Source organism: Bombina bombina, chromosome 8, assembly GCF_027579735.1.
Source record: "Bombina bombina isolate aBomBom1 chromosome 8, aBomBom1.pri, whole genome shotgun sequence".
Lineage (NCBI taxonomy): Eukaryota > Metazoa > Chordata > Amphibia > Anura > Bombinatoridae > Bombina > Bombina bombina.
This window is the reverse complement of record NC_069506.1, coordinates 52,118,833-52,141,378: the sequence shown is the minus strand read 5'-3', so window position 1 is coordinate 52,141,378 and position 22,546 is coordinate 52,118,833. Positions and strand designations below refer to the sequence as shown.

The window sequence follows — 22,546 nt, the reverse complement described above, 5'->3', positions numbered from 1 at the left end:
GTTGGGTTCCACTGCCTGTGGCATAGTGGATATTCCTTCTGTCTGGGATTTGAGAGACTAGGGTTCATTCCTGCCTCATCTCTGTTAACCCTCAAATTAGTGTGGCTGTTTCATACTCTGAGGGTTGTGTGTTCAGGCCTCGATCAAAGCTGGTTAGCTGGATGCCTAACAAGTTGTAGGTTAGGATTTGAACCTAACCTCATCTGCCTCCACCTGCTTGCATATTTTCAAATTTCTAGATTCATCTTCGGATGACAGCAGCGTGCAGTGTTCTGACTCATCAGGTGTTGCCATCAGGGCTTTCCCTATCTGAGTTACTGCATAAGTTTTTTTTTTTTTAATATTTGAATATTCTGAGCTGTCTTTAACGATCTCTGGGATTCTCGTCTTCAGTTACTTTTTGGGATGCGGATGCACTTTGTTTGGGGAAAGATTCTCTTTTTTTCAATCTCTGGGTCTTGATCCCATGATTTTGAGCAAACTAGGCTTGGGCGTTATCTCCCTTGTTCTACGAGACCGTTTGGGTCTCGGTTGGCTTGGTCCTCGGGGGGGTTTTTCACCCGGCGTTCCTTGGGGCTCGTTGGGCCCTATTTATGGGTTATGTTTGTGCCTTATTTAGGGTTCTCTAGAATCCTTTGTGGATGTCTTCTCCATGTCTTTCCTCCTTTTTGGTGACTACGGCTGTTTGATACCTTTCTTTAGTAAGAGGTTTGTTGTTGGGAGACCGACTGCTGGTAGACGGTGTCTCTTGGAGACTGTTGGCTTAGTCGAGTCTAGTTCCTGCGGTCTCTAGCAAGGCTTATGATCTATCTGTGGATCTGTGTCCTTGGGCTTTTTCAAAAAATTTTCTCGGCTTCGGGCGAAGCTGGGGTTTCTGGAGTAGGGGTTTTAGTCCTGGTGCCCTCAGAATGGGCCGCCTTTTGTACCCTCCCGTTTTAGCATTCAGTGTCCTCTATAGCTTGGGTATTCCCAAAAGTAATGAATTTAGCTGTGGACTCTTTCCGTTTATGAAGAAAAACATAAATTATGCTTACCTGATAATTTCCTTTTCTTCAGACGGAAAGAGTCCACAGCTCCCCGCCCGTAATTTTTCTGGGGGGCGTCGGTTATTTTTGTTCTTCTGGCACCTTTTCACCCTATGCTTCTTCAACTGTTCTTTGTTCCTCGGCAGAATGACTGGGGAATGAGGGAAGTGGGAGTCTTTGCCTCCTCTTGGTGGCCAGGTTCTGAATTTCCCAAAAGTAATGAATGCAGCTGTGGACTCTTTTCGTCTGAAGAAAAGGAAATTATCATTTAAGCATAATTTTTTGTTTTACAGCACAGAATATAGTTCAATATTTCCACCTGAGTGTGTTTTCTATGAATTTCAGTGTTTCTTCTCATTTTTATTTTCTGGCTTGTAATAGTGTTTTGTGCCCCTGGTCTGTAACATGAACAGTGTGCAACATACAGACATTTTGTTCAGGTGCAGATTTTTCTCCCACCGGATCTTTTTTTGTACAGTGTACCACATCAGGTTTTAATGCATCGTCTCCAACTGACAGCGCAACAGCATGAGATCATTGAGACCCACCTTTCCAAATACCTTTAGCACACACACACCCACCTTTCCAAATACGGTATTGTAAGTACATGATAAAAGCAGCAGGTGGTTTTGTGTAATTTGGACACTGAAAAACCATTGCAGCATTCCTTTAAGTAATGATGTATTTTCAGAAGTAACGCTACACCTAGTTTTGTATGTAACCATTACAACTGATTTATTAATTATTATTTTTTGTATGGCAGTTCTGAAACCTAATTATATCTTATTGCAATTATTACAGGGATGTGTCACATGCGAGACAAATACAGTAGATGCAGAAGATACCACAGTGCTAAGAAATTATGTAGCAAAAGATGAAGTTCAACCTCCTCAACAGCAAGAGTGCCTGAGCAGTCCGTCAGGGATGGAAGACACTAGAAACTCTAAAACATAAAATTATCATATTGCAATTGTTGTTCAGACATTTAAGGAGACTGCAAAGCAGACAGAAGCCCTAATCTCTTTGTGGATTGTTTTCTCTATAAATAAACACTTATTTTTGCAAGACATTGTGCCAAGACACTTTTCTACTGCTGCTTTTGCAGCTAAAACAATGTCACAGATGAATTCCTTTTTTATTTTGCGGTTGTTACATTTCTTAATGGATTGATATCTTCTTTGAAATAACATGACATCATCTATGAATTCTATGGACATCCCAAGGTTTTCCAGATCTGTTAACATCCAGGCGCTTTCCCTATGCTTTGTGTACGATGGTTTCACCTGTAAATACCATAAGTGATATAAAGGAGATAACCTTGGTTTTGTAAATTGTCTGACTGATATGTAGAAATAAATATGTATACCTTGTATTTTGTACATCATACATTGGTGGGAATAGAGACCACATTATTTCCTGATAAATTGTGAAATTTTTATTAAAAAAATATTTATATTTTACTATTTCTATGTTCATTTTTATATTCTCATCTACACACACACTAATTTGTCTAATTAATATTTCGTATTTAGCTGGATCTATGGAATTTCCATGTGAAGCATAATACAGAATAATTTATTTGCAAAGTCATGTGATATTTACAATATTAATGGGGTTGAAATATCTGTTTTGAGAAATTTTAAATGCAATTGTACTAAATAAAACGGCATACAAATTTCCAAACTCCTGGGAACTTAGAACTATGTATACTGTATATGCCTTTTCCCTGTACATTTTCACATTCTTCTAAATCATGTTGAAATGATACTGTTTTGATAGTACCATACATTTAATCACATGACAGACTAGATTGGTAATACACGATTAAGTCTGATTCAAATTTTATAAATAGTGTGTATATGTGTGTGTGTTCATTTAAAAAATCCACACATCAGAATAACTAGAATGTGTTGTTTATGTGCTTCAAATTTGCTGTGCAATAAAAACAGGAATTACCGTATATTAAATTTGGAAGCTTCTAATAGTTATGCCCTCTAGAAACAAAACCACTGAGCGAGTGAAACGCTGAATTGTCCCTTATGGTCCACTTGTATAGCAGTTCTTCAAGGAAAGAGTAATTATGCCTCACGACTAGCACCCGTATTACTATATACTTTTTACCCACCTTTATCATTTTCCTTGAACTAGAAGCTAAATTTCACATCCTGTACAATAATCAGGATTTAAAGGTTTTAAACTATTCTATATGAATTTAGCATACTTGGGAAGGAAGTATTGTACTACTACTATTTTGCATATGTGTTGCACAATGAGAATTATGAGTTAAATCTCTCTCTCTCTCTCTCTCTCTATATATATATATATATATATATATATATATATATATATATATATATATATATATATATATATATATATATATTTCATGTAATTGGCAAGAGTCCATGAGCTAGTGACGTATGGGATATACAATCCTACCAGGAGGGGCAAAGTTTCCCAAACCTCAAAATGCCTATAAATACACCCCTCACCACACCCACAATTCATTTTTACAAACTTTGCCTCCTGTGGAGGTGGTGAAGTAAGTCTGTGCTAAGATTTCTACGTTGACATGCGCTTCTCAGCATTTTGAAGCCCGATTCCTCTCAGAGTACAGTGAATGTCAGAGGGATGTGAAGAGAGTGTCACCTATTGAATTCTATGGTTTTCCTTGCAGGAAATCTTTTCATAGGTTCTCTGTTATCGGTCATAGAGATTCATCTCTTACCTCCCTTTTCAGATCGACGATATACTCTCATATTCCATTACCTCTACGGATAACTGTTTCAGTACTGGTTTGGCTATCTGCTATATGTGGATGGGTGTCTTTCGGTAAGTATGTTTTTATTTCTTAAAGACACTCTCAGCTATGGTTTGGCACTAGATGTATTAATGTAAATGTCTAAATATATGTATTGTACTTATATTTGCCATGTCAGGTTTATGTATATTTCCTTTTGCATACTATCAGTTTCAAAATTGGGAAAAACATATTTAGGAAGTTATTTCTTTCATGTAATTAGCAAGAGTCCATGAGCTAGTGACGTATGGGATATACATTCCTACCAGGAGGGGCAAAGTTTCCCAAACCTCAAAATGCCTATAAATACACCCCTCACCACACCCACAATTCAGTTTTACAAACTTTGCCTCCTATGGAGGTGGTGAAGTAAGTTTGTGCTAGATTCTACGTTGATATGCGCTCCGCAGCAAGTTGGAGCCCGGTTTTCCTCTCAGCGTGCAGTGAATGTCAGAGGGATGTGAGGAGAGTATTGCCTATTTGAATGCAGTGATCTCCTTCTACGGGGTCTATTTCATAGGTTCTCTGTTATCGGTCGTAGAGATTCATCTCTTACCTCCCTTTTCAGATCGACGATATACTCTTATTTATATACCATTACCTCTGCTGATTTTCGTTTCAGTACTGGTTTGGCTTTCTACAAACATGTAGATGAGTGTCCTGGGGTAAGTAAATCTTATTTTCTGTGACACTCTAAGCTATGGTTGGGCACTTTATTTATAAAGTTCTAAATATATGTATTCAAACATTTATTTGCCTTGACTCAGGATGTTCAACATTCCTTATTTTCAGACAGTCAGTTTCATATTTGGGATAATGCATTTGAATCAATTTTTTTCTTACCTTAAAATTTGACTCTTTTTTCCCTGTGGGCTGTTAGGCTCGCGGGGGCTGAAAATGCTTCATTTTATTGCATCATTCTTGGCGCGGACTTTTTTGGCGCAAAAAATCTTTTCTGTTTCCGGCGTCATACGTGTCGCCGGAAGTTGCGTCATTTTTTGACGTCCTTTTGCGCCAAAAATGTCGGCGTTCCGGATGTGGCGTCATTTTTGGCGCCAAAAAGCATTTAGGCGCCAAATAATGTGGGCGTCTTATTTGGCGCCAAAAAATATGGGCGTCGCTTTTGTCTCCACATTATTTCAGTCTCATTTTTTCTTTGCTTCTGGTTACTAGAAGCTTGTTTATTGGCATTTTTTCCCATTCCTGAAACTGTCATTTAAGGAATTTGATCAATTTTGCTTTATATGTTGTTTTTTCTCTTACATATTGCAAGATGTCTCACGTTGCATCTGAGTCAGAAGATACTTCAGGAAAATCGCTGTCTAGTGCTGGAACTACCAAAGCTAAGTGTATCTGCTGTAAACTTTTGGTAGCTATTCCTCCGGCTGTTGTTTGTATTAATTGTCATGACAAACTTGTTAAAGCAGATAATATTTCCTTTAGTAATGTACCATTGCCTGTTGCAGTTCCTTCAACATCTAAGGTGCAGAATGTTCCTGATAACATAAGAGATTTTGTTTCTGAATCCATCAAGAAGGCTATGTCTGTTATTTCTCCTTCTAGTAAACATAAAAAATCTTTTAAAACTTCTCTCTCTACAGATGAATTTTTAAATGAACATCATCATTCTGATTCTGATGACTCTTCTGGTTCAGAGGATTCTGTCTCAGAGATTGATGCTGATAAATCTTCATATTTATTTAAAATGGAATTTATTCGTTCTTTACTTAAAGAAGTACTAATTGCTTTAGAAATAGAGGATTCTGGTCCTCTTGATACTAATTCTAAACGTTTAGATAAGGTATTTAAATCTCCTGTGGTTATTCCAGAAGTTTTTCCTGTTCCTAATGCTATTTCTGAAGTAATTTCCAGAGAATGGGATAAATTGGGTAATTCATTTACTCCTTCTAAACGTTTTAAGCAATTATATCCTGTGCCGTCTGACAGATTAGAATTTTGGGACAAAATCCCTAAAGTCGATGGGGCTATTTCTACCCTTGCTAAACGTACTACTATTCCTACGTCGGATGGTACTTCGTTTAAAGATCCTTTAGATAGGAAAATTGAATCCTTTCTAAGAAAAGCTTATCTGTGTTCAGGTAATCTTCTTAGACCTGCTATATCATTGGCTGATGTTGCTGCAGCTTCAACTTTTTGGTTGGAGACTTTAGCGCAACAAGTAACAGATCATGATTCTCATAATATTATTATTCTTCAGCATGCTAATAATTTTATCTGTGATGCCATCTTTGATATTATCAGAGTTGATGTCAGGTTTATGTCTCTAGCTATTCTAGCTAGAAGAGCTTTATGGCTTAAAACTTGGAATGCTGATATGGCTTCTAAATCAACTCTACTTTCTATTTCTTTCCAGGGTAACAAATTATTTGGTTCTCAGTTGGATTCTATTATCTCAACTGTTACTGGTGGGAAAGGAACTTTTTTACCACAGGATAGAAAATCTAAGGGTAAAAACAGGGCTAATAATCGTTTTCGTTCCTTTCGTTTCAACAAAGAACAAAAGCCTGATCCTTCATCCTCGGGAGCAGTTTCAGTTTGGAAACCATCTCCAGTCTGGAATAAATCCAAGCCTTCTAGAAAGGCAAAGCCTGCTTCTAAGTCCACATGAAGGTGCGGCCCTCATTCCAGCTCAGCTGGTAGGGGGCAGGTTACGTTTTTTCAAAGAAATTTGGATCAATTCTGTTCACAATCTTTGGATTCAGAACATTGTTTCAGAAGGGTACAGAATTGGTTTCAAGATGAGACCTCCTGCAAAGAGATTTTTTCTTTCCCGTGTCCCAGTAAATCCAGTGAAAGCTCAAGCATTTCTGAATTGTGTTTCAGATCTAGAGTTGGCTGGAGTAATTATGCCAGTTCCAGTTCTGGAACAGGGGATGGGGTTTTATTCAAATCTCTTCATTGTACCAAAGAAGGAGAATTCCTTCAGACCAGTTCTGGATCTAAAAATATTGAATCGTTATGTAAGGATACCAACATTCAAAATGGTAACTAAGGACTATCTTGCCTTTTGTTCAGCAAGGGCATTATATGTCCACAATAGATTTACAGGATGCATATCTGCATATTCCGATTCATCCAGATCATTATCAGTTCCTGAGATTCTTTTCTGGACAAGCATTACCAGTTTGTGGCTCTGCCGTTTGGCCTAGCTACAGCTCCAAGAATTTTTACAAAGGTTCTCGGTGCCCTTCTGTCTGTAATCAGAGAACAGGGTATTGTGGTATTTCCTTATTTGGACGATATCTTGGTACTTGCTCAGTCTTTACATTTAGCAGAATCTCATACGAATCGACTTGTGTTGTTTCTTCAAGATCATGGTTGGAGGATCAATTCACCAAAAAGTTCATTGATTCCTCAGACAAGGGTAACCTTTCTGGGTTTCCAGATAGATTCAGTGTCCATGACTCTGTCTTTAACAGACAAGAGACGTCTAAAATTGATTTCGGCTTGTCGAAACCTTCAGTCACAATCATTCCCTTCGGTAGCCTTATGCATGGAAATTCTAGGTCTTATGACTGCTGCATCGGACGCGATCCCCTTTGCTCGTTTTCACATGCGACCTCTTCAGCTCTGTATGCTGAATCAATGGTGCAAGGATTACACAAAGATATCTCAATTAATATCTTTAAAACCGATTGTACGACACTCTCTAACGTGGTGGACAGATCACCATCGTTTGATTCAGGGGGCTTCTTTTGTGCTTCCGACCTGGACTGTAATTTCAACAGATGCAAGTCTCACAGGTTGGGGAGCTGTGTGGGGATCTCTGACAGCACAAGGAGTTTGGGAATCTCAGGAGGTGAGATTACCGATCAATATTTTGGAACTCCGTGCAATTTTCAGAGCTCTTCAGTTTTGGCCTCTTCTGAAGAGAGAATCGTTCATTTGTTTTCAGACAGACAATGTCACTACTGTGGCATACATCAATCATCAAGGAGGGACTCACAGTCCTCTGGCTATGAAAGAAGTATCTCGAATTCTGGTTTGGGCGGAATCCAGCTCCTGTCTAATATCTGCGGTTCATATCCCAGGTATAGACAATTGGGAAGCGGATTATCTCAGTCGCCAAACGTTGCATCCGTGCGAATGGTCTCTTCACCCAGAGGTATTTCTTCAGATTGTTCAAATGTGGGAGCTTCCAGAAATAGATCTGATGGCGTCTCATCTAAACAAGAAACTTCCCAGGTATCTGTCCAGATCCCGGGATCCTCAGGCGGAAGCAGTGGATGCATTATCACTTCCTTGGAAGTATCATCCTACTTATATCTTTCCGCCTCTAGTTCTTCTTCCAAGAGTAATCTCCAAGATTCTGAAGGAATGCTCGTTTGTTCTGCTGGTAGCTCCGGCATGGCCTCACAGGTTTTGGTATGCGGATCTTGTCCGGATGGCCTCTTGCCATCCGTGGACTCTTCCGCTACGACCAGACCTTCTGTCGCAAGGTCCTTTTTTCCATCAGGATCTCAAATCCTTAAATTTAAAGGTATGGAGATTGTACGCTTGATTCTTGGTCAAAGAGGTTTCTCTGACTCTGTGATTAATACTATGTTACAGGCTCGTAAATCTGTATCCAGAGAGATATATTATAGAGTCTGGAAGACTTATATTTCTTGGTGTCTTTCTCATCATTTTTCTTGGCATTCTTTTAGAATTCCGAGAATTTTACAGTTTCTTCAGGATGGTTTAGATAAAGGTTTATCCGCAAGTTCTTTGAAAGGACAAATCTCTGCTCTTTCTGTTCTTTTTCACAGAAAGATTGCTATTCTTCCTGATATTCATTGTTTTGTACAAGCCTTGGTTCGTATAAAACCTGTCATTAAGTCAATTTCTCCTCCTTGGAGTTTGAATTTGGTTCTGGGGGCTCTTCAAGCTCCTCCGTTTGAACCTATGCATTCATTGGACATTAAATTACTTTCTTGGAAAGTTTTGTTCCTTTTGGCAATCTCTTCTGCCAGAAGAGTTTCTGAATTATCTGCTCTTTCTTGTGAGTCTCCTTTTCTGATGTTGTTAGAGCTTTGAAATATTATGTTGAAGCTACTAAGTCTTTCCGAAAGACTTCTAGTTTATTTGTTATCTTTTCCGGTTCTAGAAAAGGCCAGAAAGCTTCTGCCATTTCTTTGGCATCTTGGTTGAAATCTTTAATTCATCTTGCCTATGTTGAGTCGGGTAAAACTCCGCCTCAAAGGATTACAGCTCATTCTACTAGGTCAGTTTCTACTTCCTGGGCGTTTATGTCATGATTCCACCTTAAATCCCTTTGTCCACCTTTACTATTCACCTATAAAAGGATATCAGACACACCTGTTTAATGCTTGATTATTGAAGTTGTGTTTCTGAAGAACTTCCTGTTCCTCCGTTTCTACTTTTTCAAGCCTTTAACTAATTTTTGAGAATCATCTACGTTGGATCAAGTTTTCACTTTCAAAGTGTATCTCAAGTGATTATATCTTCCAAAACTTACTTCTCCAAGGTAATTATCCCTTGCCGTAATTTACAGCCTGAATCTGTGACGTCATCTCACACGCTGTATCACAGGAGCCGTACAGCACTCGCATCTTGCAGCCTTCTCCTCTCTGACCTGTTCAGTGAACGCTGCATAATCATTAACGCTGCTTCCCAGCTGTGTCTTCGGTACATTTCAGTCTCCGATCAGGTACAAACTTCCTCAGCTCATAAACTGTTTTTGCCTCAAGTAAGATCATCTTGTAACTTACAAAGTATATTTTGTTAATTCAAGTTTACATCTCATATATAGCGGATACTTATTTTTCTATCTTTTTGCTCACCATTTTGTCTCCTATTTTTCTCTTGTGCGCACAGAGTGTATTATTTTTTGTCATTAATACAGCCTGTTTCTTGTAAGACAAATATTATTCTGAGTGCGTTTACTTCAAGAATCTTTCTCCTCAGATTTCCCACTCTGTATTATTTTTTATTTACACAAATCATTTTCAATTACTAATATTAAGTTGCTTTATTCCATGAGTTTAACTTATTCAAAGCTATATTTGTTAAATATTGGAAAAAGCTACAAATCTATTTTTTATGTACCTGGAGACATGACAGTTTAGGAATGAAGCTTCGATTGATCAGATTTGCAAAGCAGCAACTTGGTCCTCTTTGCATACTTTTACTAAATTCTACCATTTTGATGTATTTTCTTCTTCTGAAGCAGTTTTTGGTAGAAAAGTACTTCAGGCAGCGGTTTCAGTTTGAATCTTCTGCTTATGTTTTTCATTAAACTTTATTTTGGGTGTGGATTATTTTCAGCAGGAATTGGCTGTCTTTATTTTTATCCCTCCCTCTCTAGTGACTCTTGCGTGGAAAGATCCACATCTTGGGTAATCATTATCCCATACGTCACTAGCTCATGGACTCTTGCTAATTACATGAAAGAAAACATAATTTATGTAAGAACTTACCTGATAAATTCATTTCTTTCATATTAGCAAGAGTCCATGAGGCCCTCCCTTTTTTTGTGGTGGTTATGATTTTGTATAAAGCACAATTATTCCAATTCCTTATTTTATATGCTTTCGCACTTTTTTATCACCCCACTTCTTGGCTATTCATTAAACTGAATTGTGGGTGTGGTGAGGGGTGTATTTATAGGCATTTTGAGGTTTGGGAAACTTTGCCCCTCCTGGTAGGAATGTATATCCCATACGTCACTAGCTCATGGACTCTTGCTAATATGAAAGAAATGAATTTATCAGGTAAGTTCTTACATAAATTATGTTTTTTCTTACCTGGGGTATAGTCTTTTCTTCAAAATTGACTGTTTTCATTAATTTTTCGCTGGCAACATTAGGCTTGCGAGGCCGCAAAATGCTGATATTTTTTGGCGCGAAGGTACATTCTGTGACGCAAATTTGTCATTTCTGGCGTGTTAGGTTTCCTTGCACAAGGTTGCATCTGCTATGACGCGAGTTGCATCATTTCCGGATGTTGTTAGCGCCAAAAATGTTGTTTTGCGTTGCGCGTCATACTTGGCGCCAAATAATTTCATTATTTAAACCCCACTTCCTATATGCCACTTGCCTTTTTCTATGCTCAGAGAGCTATGCTGTTAGCATTTTTTTCCCATTCCTGAAACTGCCATATAAGGAAATTGATAATTTTGCTTTATATGTTGTTTTCTTTTTAAAGACACGATGAGTCCACGGATTTCATCCTTACTTGTGGCATTACGCCTCCTGGTCAGCAGGAGGAGGCAAAGAGCACCACAGCAGAGCTGTATATATAGCTCCTCCCTTCCCTCCCACTCCAGTCATTCTCTTTGCCTACGTTAGTGATAGGAGATGGCAAAGTAAGGTGTTAGATTAGATTCTTCAATCAAGAGTTTATTATTTTAAAAACAGTGCCAAAGTGTGCTGTTTTATTTAGGGTGTAGCCGTAGTCCATATCAGTAGGAGGAGGCAAAGAGCACCACAGCAGAGCTGTATATATAGCTCCTCCCTTCCCTCCAACTCCAGTCATTCTCTTTGCCTACGTTAGTGATAGGAGATGGCAAAGTGAGGTGTTAGATTAGATTCTTCAATCAAGAGTTTATTATTTTAAAAACAGTGCCAAAGTGTGCTGTTTTATTTAGGGTGTAGCCGTAGTCCATATCAGTCTCTACAGAAGAGCAATTGGTGGCTTTAAAGCAATGGGAACTGGTGGGACATAATTCTCACTGCGCCTCCCATATTGTAATGCTGCCCTTCTTGTGATGGCCTCAGCTGATACTAACTCAGGCCCAATCTGTTTCCACAGGGCTATAGGAGGGATAGGACCTCTTAATCCTGTTGGAGCTGTCCTGCTGTCGGACAGCATCGAGGTAAGTGCAGTCTTAATATTCTTGTCCTTATATATCTCATAGAGGACTCTGCAATTTCTGCTTCAGGTTAAATTGGGATCATGGGCGCTCTAGGTGGAGGGCTTTCCCTACATGGGTTTTTTTTATGGCTCTCATACTGGAGCATTTTTACAGACCAAAGCATGTGGCTCTGTTTATGGGAGACATGGGCTCTTTACGGAGAGGGCTCCCCTACACTACTACGTTAATTATAGACACTGGGCAAGACACTTGGGGATGACAAGACGCTTGGGGCTTTATTCCTGGAACTTTACAATTATACAGTTCCTTTTCAGGGCATTAACGTTTGTTACTTGGTATTATCGGCATTTTTATTAAAAGTAGCCGAGATTTGTCTGTTTCGTAACGCCCACGAAGGGCGGAGCTAACTTTCACGCGCCTCAGAGGGCTCAGAGAAGCCATCGCGCTGCGCAGTTACCAGTTGTTCCGGAGTTCTGACAAACAGGTCTCTAGAGAGCTGCGCTAAAACCGCATGGTTGTAAAGTGAGCAAGTGGTTTAGCGTTCTGAGACCTGATCGGAAGTTTTGCTGGGCAGTGGTCGGACAGCCGGGAGGCAGGTAGGCGCCTCAGCAGAGACTGTTGAGGAGAAGAGGTGTCATTTATTTTTTCTTTCAGCAGAGTAAAGTTATGTCTTGAAATTATCTTGCACGGTAAAATTGTTGACTTTTACTTTTAAAGGTACAGTATCCTGTTATATTTCAGGATGTTTCAAAGGGGAGATTTTTTAGATTAGTGTTGCACAACCTTGTTTTTGTTATCAAATATTGATAAGAGTGTGGTTGGTAAAAAAATTTAAAGGGCCACTACATTTTTTTTTAATTTATTTTTTATTTTTAAAGACACGATGAGTCCACGGATTTCATCCTTACTTGTGGGATTATGCCTCCTGGTCAGCAGGAGGAGGCAAAGAGCACCACAGCAGAGCTGTATATATAGCTCCTCCCTTCCCTCCCACTCCAGTCATTCTCTTTTCCTGTGTTAGTGATAGGAAGAGGTAAAGTGAGGTGTTAGTTATAGATTCTTCAATCAAGAGCTTATTATTTTTAAAGTAGTGCCAATGATTGCTACTTTGTGCTAGGGTGTAGCCTAGACCAGATCAGTCTCTACAGTAGAGCATTTGGTGGCTTTAAATCAATAGGAACTGGTGGGACATAATTCTCACTGCGCCTCCTATACATATTTGCTGCCCTAATCCAGATAGCCTAAGCACCTTTAACTCAGGCTTATCTTATTCCACAGGGCTATGGGAGGGAGAGAGACCTCTTACACCTGCTGGACTGCCATGCTGTCGCACAGCTTTAAAGGTAAGTGCTAACTTTATTATTTCTGGGGACATCATTCTCTCAGAAGAAAGTGAGCACTGCATTACATACAATCACATGTCAAGGGCTAAGATAAAGATGGGCTCCTTATTGTGATGGGATGAGATATGTTATACAGACACTGGGGCTGGATGTAATCATTGTTATTTTTCTCCCAGCATAAAATATACCGACTGGGAGACGGCTAACTTTTATTTCTGGTGCCAACAGAACATTTAGACCACAGGTCTTATTAGGAGATAGAGCTACCTGACATGCGGTAGCATACTCGGCAACATTTTTCTACATTTGGGTTAGTTGTTATTTCTCCCGGTGTCAGATCTATATAGATCTTAATGGCGACCGGGAGATTGAGTACGGTGAAGCCCACGATGGGCGGAGTTATCTTCCCACCGTTTTTGAGCTCCTTCCTCCATCTCTGAACGCAGTGCAGTAAGAGTGCTGGCAGATGGAGTACTGTTACGCCCATGAAGGGCGGAGCTTCACGAGCATGGATTAGTTGCGTTCTCTTCCTCCATTATGATACCGGAGGGTAGAACATTTAACTCGGCTATGTAGCGCTCAGTGCTAGACCTAAATACATTGTGGGTCTGATGTGTTAAAAGGTCTCTGATGGTTATACTGTTAACTTGGACACCTTCAGCAAAATAGCTAAGGTTCAGTAGGTCCAGTACTGTTTGCTTAATACTTAAACGTCAGTTTGCAAAGCACAATAAACACAATGTGATTTTTAAAATTTAAAGAGACAGTAATGTTTTGTTCTGTGTACATTATAATAAATGAATTTCAGCTGTTTATTTGTTAATTCATCCCTTGTGACTGAGGACGAAACAAACGCACACAGAATAGAGTTTCTTTTCAGATTAAGGGCACAGTATTGTTTCCTATGTGAAAGTATTTATTCACATTTATTTTCTCTTTTGAATCTACTCCCTCTATGGCGATTGCTGTTTGGGAGTCTATTAACAATGACCACAAATTTTTCCTTTAGTTTTCGTATAAAAGCATTGCTAGAGGATTTGCTATTGCTAATGATTCCTCCATGTTACTGAGAATGGCTAAGGTATCATTCCATTTCAGATGGAATGATACCTTAGCCATTCCCTATATTTACAAGACGGTTTCCCATAGCCGACTCAGCTAAGGATTCACTGCGAGAACTTCTATACCCTTAGAGGATAGTTCTATGGAAAGAAATTAGTAATGGGACACACACCATCTGTGTACTTTGCTACCGTCACTAGTGTGCCGGCATATTAGCTTGATGTACTGTCTGAGGCTATTAGTAGCTTCCCTGGATGAAATCCAGATCTGGAAATAGCCAATTCCTTTATTTCAATTCCTTACCTTCCAGTTGTCAAACTGGGAGCATAGGTGGCTCTGTTCCAGCTCTTGGGACTTTATGGTTAGAGCCTTGTTTTAAAGATATATGTTCTATAACTAAGATTTTGGTGATTCCTTGCCAGGAACAAACATTGTTGGGACCTGGCTTGACAAAAAAAAACAAAAAAACATTTAGCCTGCTGTTGAATCAAAGACAGCATGGAGAACATGCCCAGGTCTGGGATTGGATCTTGTAGGGGGCTGACTTTCCGTTTTCGCTCAAGTTTGGTTTTGAGTTCAAATGTTTTCCTCTCAGAGGCAGTTTCTGCTTTCAAGATTGTCTGAAGATCAGACAAAAGGTGAGACGTCCTTACACTGCGTAGGGGACCTCTCAGACCTGGGAGTGATTGTTTCCGTTTTAATACTGGTACAGGAACCTGGGGTTACTGATCGTGTTGTGATTTTCGAAAAAGGTGAATCTTCAAACCATTTTTTAAGAAGGGTACTGTCCTTCAGGATGAATACTATTAATTTGTTCCATTCCTCCCTTGGTCCTAGAAATTCAATTTATGATAACGTTGGATTCCAGGACAAGTTCCTTCATGTACCGTTCCCGAGAATCTTTTTAAGTTCTAGGGTTTACCTTTCTGGATAAATACTTCCTGTTCGTGGTCTTTCCTTTCGATCTTGTCACAGTTCCGAGTTCTTATGGAGGCTCTGAGTTCGCTGTTGGCGGTGCTTCAGTTATGGGGCATTACAATGGCTCCCTGTCTGGCTGATATTCTAGTCCAGGCGTCATTCTTACAGCATGCACCATTTACACGGACATGGTGGTATTCTTCCCGTAATATCATGGGTGGAAGGTGTCTTTGGAAAGGTGTTCATTAGTCCCAAGCAAAAGGGTAGCTTTCTTGGGAATCATGACAAATTCCCTATCATTGAAGATCTTTCTGATTGAAGTCAGGAAATCAAGTTCTATCAATACTGGTTTAGTCCTTCAGTCCACTTCTCTGCCTTCAGTGGCCCAGTACATAGAAGTAATTGGGCTGATGGTGACGACAATGGACATTAGCTGGACAGATAGCTCAGCATGCTAAGGCACTGTAGCTGGGCTTTGTTACAACCCAAGGGTTGCAGGTTTAATCCCTGGTGAGGTCCACTCAACCTTTCATCCTTCCAAGGTTGATAAAATGAGCAGCGCCTTGTGGCCCTTAAAGTTCAGTTTGTTCGTTCCACTTCAGTCCTATGCAGTTAAGCATACTCAGGCAATGGTACGAAGACTATGCAGACTTTTCTCCTCACATAACTGGATCAGCAGACAAGTGACTATCTTCTATGGTAGTTGTCTCTGGATCACCTATCCCAGGGAACATGATTTAGCTGAGTGTGGACTCAGGCGGAGTCTGTTCTTTTTATGGACTCCCTGGAACTGAGAGTGAGCTTCAAGGCTCTTCTGGTCTGGCCTCAGTCGGCTTCGGTCCTGTTTCTTCTGTTTTCAGACGGACAATATGACGACGGTTTTACATCAATCATCAGGGGGGAACAAGATGTTCCTTGACGATGGCTGACTTTGCCAAGATTCTCCGGTGTGCGGAGGCTCTTTTTTGTTCTCTGTCAGCGGTCCATATCTCAGGGATGGACACTTGGGAAACAGATTTTCTGAATAGACAGACTTTTCATCCGGGAGAGTGGGAACTCCGTCCGGGAGTTTTCTCCAACCTGATTTTCAAAATGGGGTCGGCTGGGGTTGGATCACTTGGAATCTTGTCAGAATGCCAGGCTTCTGGGATACGGGTCCAAGTCTAGGGCCCCCAGTCCGAGCTGATAGCTACCTTGACAGTTCTTTGGTCTTTCAGCCTAGAATATCTATTTCCCCTGTTTGCGCTTCTTTCCTGGGTGATTGTTCAAATCATATAGGAGGAGACATCAGTGATCCTCCTCGCTTCTGCGTGGTCTCGCAGGATTTGGTATGCAGCTCCGGTGGACATGTTATCTCTGCACCCTGGACACTTCTGTTGTGGAAGGACTTCTTATTCAGGGTTCCTTCTTCCGCCTGTGTTTAAACCAATTGCTCCACCATGGAGTCTGAATTTAGATCTTAAAGTTCTTTAAGGGGTTCCGTTGAGCCTATGCATTCCATAGATCTTAAGTTGTTATCTTGGAAAGTTTTTGACATTTCTTCTGCTCGATGTGTGTCTGAGCTCTCTGCATTAAAATATAATTCACCTTACCTTATTTTTCATTCGGATAAGGTGGTGTTCTGTACTAAACTTGGTTTTCTTCCTAAGGTTGTTTCAGACAAGAACATTAATTAGGAGATTGTTGTTCCTTCCTTGTGTCCTAATTTTTCTTCTCGGAAGGAACGTCCTCTACTTTTTTTGGACGTAGTCCGTGTTTTATTTACAAGCGACTGAGGACTTTCGTCAATCGTCTTCTCTGTTTGACATTTTTTCTAGAGAAAGTAAGGGTCCGAAAGCTTCGGCTGCTTCTTTCCTTTTGGTTGAAGAGTATCTTCCGTTTTTGCTTATGAGCTTACTGGACATCAGTCTCCTGAAAGAGTTATGGTTCATTCCACCAGGGCTGTTGCTTCCTCATGGGCATTCAAATATACTGCTTCAGTTGAGCAGATTTGCAAGACTGCTACTTGGTCTTCTCTTCAATCCTTTTTTCTAAATTTTATGAATTTGATAGTTTTGCTTCGGTTGAGACTGTATTTGGGAGAAAGGTTCTTCAAGCAGTGGTGCCTTCCGTTTAGTTTCTCTGTCTTGTCCCTCCCTTTTCATCCATGTACTCTAGCTTTGGTATTGTATCCTACAAGTAAGGATGAAATCCGTGGACTCATCATGTCTTTAAAAAGAAAAGAAAATTTATGCTTACCTGATGAATTTGTTTCTTTTTAGACACAATGAGTCCACGGCCCGCCCTGTTCTATGAGACAGGTTATTAATTTTTTGTTAAACTTCAGACACCTCTGCACCATGGCTTTTCCTTTCTCTTCCTAACTTCAGTCGAATGACTGGAGTGGGAGGGAAGGGAGGAGCTATATATACAGCTCTGCTGTGGTGCTCTTTGCCTCCTCCTGTTGACCAGGAGGCGTAATCCCACAAGTAAGGATGAAATCCGTGGACTCATCGTGTCTAAAAAGAAACAAATTTATCAGGTAAGCATACATTTTCTTTTTTTCTATCTCCCCTTTTATTCTTATTCATCATGGACTTGGAAGGTGTCCAGTCTGTTACGTATGCCATGTGTTTGAATGCCAATGTGGAACCTCCTGTTCCTTTCTGTCCCTCATGCATTGAGAGGGCTTTAAACTATAGAGAAAAGATTTTCTTTGATAAAAAATTGTCCAAAGCGGATGCTTCTCAGGAGTCTACTGATGAGATACAGAGTATGCCGCAGCTTTCTCCCCAAGCGTCACAGCCCTTAATGCCTGCCCAAGCAGTGCCATGTACTTCCTCTCAAGTTTCTGCTGCAGTCACGTTGAAGGACATAGCTGCAGTTATGTCTTCTACACTTTCTGACGTGTTATCTGCCTTTCCCATATTGCAAGGCAAGTGTAAAAGAACAGACAATTATATGGTCAATGAAGTTTCTGATACTATGATGCCGATCTCGGATGTACCCTCTCAGGGCTCTGAGTTGGAGGGTATGGAGGTTCTATCGGACAGTGAAATTTCTGACTCAGGAAGTTCCTTTCCTCTGACTGATTCAGAAGTGGTTTCTTTCAAGTTAAATTAGAACACCTACGCCTGTTACTAAGGGAGGATTTGGTGACTTTGGACGACTGTGATTCGATTGTGGTTCCTCCGGAAAAATCGAGTAAATTAGACAGATATTTAGAAGTTCCTTCTTACTCTGATGTTTTTCCAGTTCCCAAGAGAACTTCAGAGATTATTTCTAAGGAATGGGAGAGACCAGGTATTCCCTTCTCTCCTTCTCCCATTTTCAAGAAGATGTTCCCTATAGCTGACGCTATCAGGGAATCTTGGCAGACGGTTCCTAAGGTGGAGGGAGCTTTTTCCACCTTGGCTAAACGTACTACTATTCCTAGGATAGTTGTGTTTTTAAAAATCCTATGGATAAGAAGTTGGAGGGTCTACTAAAGAAGATCTGCATTCACCAGGGTTTGCTATTGCAACCGGCTGCTTGCTTTGTTACGGTCACTAGTGCGGCAGCTTATTGGTTTGATGCTCTTGCGGAGTCCCTCAAGACTGAGACCTCTTTGGAGGAAATACAGAATCTGATTAAAGCTCTTAAATTAGCCAATTCGTTTATTACTGATGCTTCTCTGCAGATTACTAAATTGGCTGATAAGAGTTCGGATTTTTCAATCCTAGCCCACAGAGCCTTATGGTTGAAACCTTGGTCTGCGGACGTGTCATCCAAATCTAAACTTCTGGCTATTCCTTACAAGGGGAAGACCCTGTTTGGGCCTGGCTTGAAGGAAAGTATTTCCGATATCACGGGAGGCAAGGGTCATCTCCTCCCTCAGGATAAAAGATCTAAGCAGAAAGGTCGACAGAGTAATTTTCGTTCCTTTCGAAATTTCAAGGGAAACTCCTATTCCTCCAAACAGGAAGGAAACTATTCACAATCCAAGACTACCTGGAGACCCAACCAATCATGGAACAAGGTTAAACAATCTAAGAAGCCTGCTGCTGCTTCCAAGTCAGCATGAAGGGTCTGCCCCCAATCCGGGACCGGATCTGGTAGGGGGCAGGCTTTCCTTTTTCATTCAGGCTTGGGTGCAAGATGTTCAAGATCCCTGGGCGATAGAAATAGTGTCTCAGGGATACAAACTGGAGTTCAGAAATTCTTCCCCCCTGAGGAAGATTTCTTGCTTCAAGATTATCTGCAGACCAGATAAAAAAAGAGGCGTTCTTACATTGTGTAGAGGACCTCTTTTCCATGGGAGTGATTTGTCCTGTTCCGATACAGGAACAAGGACAGGGTTTTTATTCAAATCTGTTCGTGGTTCCCAAAAAGGAGGGGACTTTCAGGCCTATATTAGACCTCAAGAGTCTAAACAAGTTTCTCAGAGTTCCATTGTTCAAGATGGAAACTATTCGTACTATTCTTCCATTGATCCAAGAGGGTCAATTTATGACGACAGTGGATCTAAAGGACGCATATCTTCATGTTCCTATTCACAGAGATCATCACAAGTTCCTGAGGTTTGCCTTCCTGGACAAACACTTTCAGTTCGTGGCTCTTCCTTCTGGTCTGGCCACGGCACCCAGAATTTTCACAAAAGTTCTGGGGTCTCTACTGGCGGTTCTAAGACCGCGGGGCATTGCCATGGCGCCTTATTTGGACAATATTCTAATCCAGGCGTCATCAGCAAACAAGGTCCCATACCGACATTGTACTGTCCTTCCTAAGATCTCACGGGTGGAAGGTAAATCTGGACAAGAGCTCGTTAATTCTGCAGACAAGGGTACCCTTTTTTTCTAATCGACTCTGTTTCCATGCAAATTTAGTCCACTCCTCGGCCTTCAGTGGCCCAGTGCATGGAGGTCATCGGATTGATGGTAGCGGCAATGAACATCATTCCGTTTGCTCGGTTTCACCTCAGACCTCTGCAGTTAAGCATGCTCAGGCAGTGGAATGGAGATCATACAGACTTGTCTCCTCAAATAGTCCTAGAACAAGAGACGAGGGATTATTTTCAATGGTGATTGTCTCTGGATCATCTGTCCCAGGGTACATGCTTTCGCAAGCCTTCGTGGGTGATCGTGACAACGGACGCCAGCCTTTTAGGTTGGGGGAGCAGTCTGGGATTCCTTAAAGGCTCAGGGAGTCTGGACCCGGACAGAGTCTCTCCTTCCCATCAACATTCTAGAGCTGAGGGCGATCTTCAATGCTCTTCAGGCTTGGCCTCAGTTAGCTGCGGCTCAGTTCATCAGATTCCAGTCCGACAACATCACGACTGTGGCTTACATCAATCATCAGGGCGGAACAAGGAGTTCCTTAGCGATGACCGAAGTAGCCAAGATAATCCAGTGGGCGGAGACCCATTCTTGCCATCTGTCAGCGATTCACATCCCAGGGGTGGACAACTGGGAGGCGGATTTTCTGAGCAGGCAGAATTTTTTTATCCAGGAGAGTGGGAACCCTAATCCGGAAATATTCTCCAACCTGATTCTCAGATGGGGTCGGCTGGAGTTGAATCTCATGGCATCTTGTCAGAATGCCAAGCTTCCGAGATACAGGTCCAGGGATCCCCAGGCCAAGCTGATAGATGCCTTGGCAGTTCCTTGGTCCTTCAGCCTAGCTTATCTTTTTTTTCCCCATTTGCACTCCTACCTCAGGTTATTGCTCGAATCAAACAGGAGAGGGCATCAGTGATCCTCATTGCTCCTGCGTGGCCTCGCAGGATTTTGTATGCCGATCTGGTGGACATGTCATCTCTGCCACCTTGGAAGCTTCCATTGAGTAAGGACCTTCTCATTGAGGGTCCCTTCCGTCACCCGAATCTAGTTTCTCTGCAGCTGACTGCTTGGAGATTGAACGCTTAATCTTATCCAAGCGAGGGTTCTCTGATTCAGTCATAGATACCTTAATTCAGGCACGTAAGCCGGTAACTATGAACATTTACCATAAGATATGGTACAAATATCTTTATTGGTGTGAATCCATGGAGTAGAGTTAGGATTCCCAGGATTTTGTCTTTTCTCCAAGAAGGATTGGAGAAGGGGTTATCAGCAAGTTCCTTAAAGGGTCAGATCTCTGCCTTATCTATTTTGTTGCACAAGCGTCTGGCAGATGTACCAGATATTCAATCTTTTTGTCAGGCTTTGGTTAGAATCCGGCCTGTGTTTAAACCAAATGCTCCTCCATGGAGTTTGAATTTAGTTCTTAACGTTCTTCAAGGGGTTTCGTTTGAACCTATGCATTCCATAGATATTAAGTTATTATCTTGGAAAGTTTTGTTTCTTGTTGCCATTTCTTCTGCGCGAAGAGTGTCTGAGCTTTCGGCATTACAATATAATTCTCCTTACCTTATTTTTCATTCGGATAAGGTGGTTTTGCGTACTAAATTTGGTTTTCTTCCTAAGGTTGTTTCAGACAAGAACATTAATAAGGAAATTGTTCCGTCCTTGTGTCCTAATCCTCCTTCTCAGAAGGAGCGACTGCTACACAATTTGGATAGCTTTGAAGTTTTACTTACAAGCGACTAAGGATTTTTGTCAATCGTCTTCTTTATTTGTCTTTTTTTCAGGGAAACGTAAGGGTCAGAAAGCTATGGCTACCTCGCTTTCCTTTTGGCTGAAGAGTATCATCCGTTTTGCATATGAGGCTGCTGGACAGCTGCCTCCTGAAAGAATTACGGCTCATTCCACTAGGACTGTTGCTTCTTCATGGGCATTCAAAAATGATGCTTCTGTTGAACAGATTTGCAAGGCTTCAACTTGATCCTCTCTTCACACTTTTTCTAAATTTTACAAATTTGATACCTTTGCTTCAGCTGAGGCTGTTTTTGGGAGAAAGGTTCTTCAAGCAGTCGTGCCTTCCGTTTAGGTTCCCTGTCTGGTCCCTCCCTTTTCATCTGGGTACTATAGCTTTGGTATTGTATCCCACAAGTAAGGATGAAATCCGTGGACTCATCGTGTCTTTAAAAAGAAAAGAAAATGTATGCTTACCTGATAAATTTGTTTCGTTTTAGACACGAGTCCACGGCCCGCCCTGTTCTATGAGACAGGTTATTAATTTTTGCTAAACTTCAGACACCTCTGCACCTTGGCTTTTCCTTTCTCTTCCTAACTTTGGTCTAATGACTGGAGTTGGAGGGAAGGGAGGAGCTAGATATACAGCTCTGCTGTGGTGCTCTTTGCCGCCTCCTGCTGACCAGGAGGTGTAATCCCACAAGTAAGGATGAAATCTGTGGACTCATCGTGTCTAAAAAGAAACAAATTTATCAGGTAAGCATAAATTTTCTTTTTTTCTCTTACATTTGCAAGATGTCTCATTCTGATCCTGTTAGGTGTTTCCCAAGGGGGGTAAGTGTCAGGTCAGGCCGAAGCCACGGGCCCAGTACCACCTGAGGCAGATGTAGATTATCTGATACGGATCCCTTAGAATGACTCAGACCACGCAGCATTATGATCTAAAGCCAATCCTGTTTATTGAACAGTGCAAGCATTTCTTATAACAGCATACAGGGTTAATGGGATGACACGTTAGGACCGCGTCATCT

The 22,546-nt window shown here is 41.0% G+C and overlaps 1 protein-coding gene across 4 annotated transcripts in view; it reads left to right on the top strand.

Annotated features, from left to right (window-relative positions):
• Positions 1-2,485, top strand: part of PER3 (period circadian regulator 3) — a 154,683-nt gene extending 152,198 nt beyond the window's left edge. For all 4 annotated transcript variants that reach the window (XM_053690374.1, XM_053690376.1, XM_053690375.1 and 1 more), the window contains one exon: positions 1,827-2,485. In XM_053690374.1, the coding sequence (XP_053546349.1) occupies positions 1,827-1,979 (153 nt within the window). In that variant the 3' untranslated portion in view covers positions 1,980-2,485. The remainder of the gene's footprint in view (positions 1-1,826) is intronic.
• Positions 2,486-22,546: the final 20,061 nt, after the last annotated feature.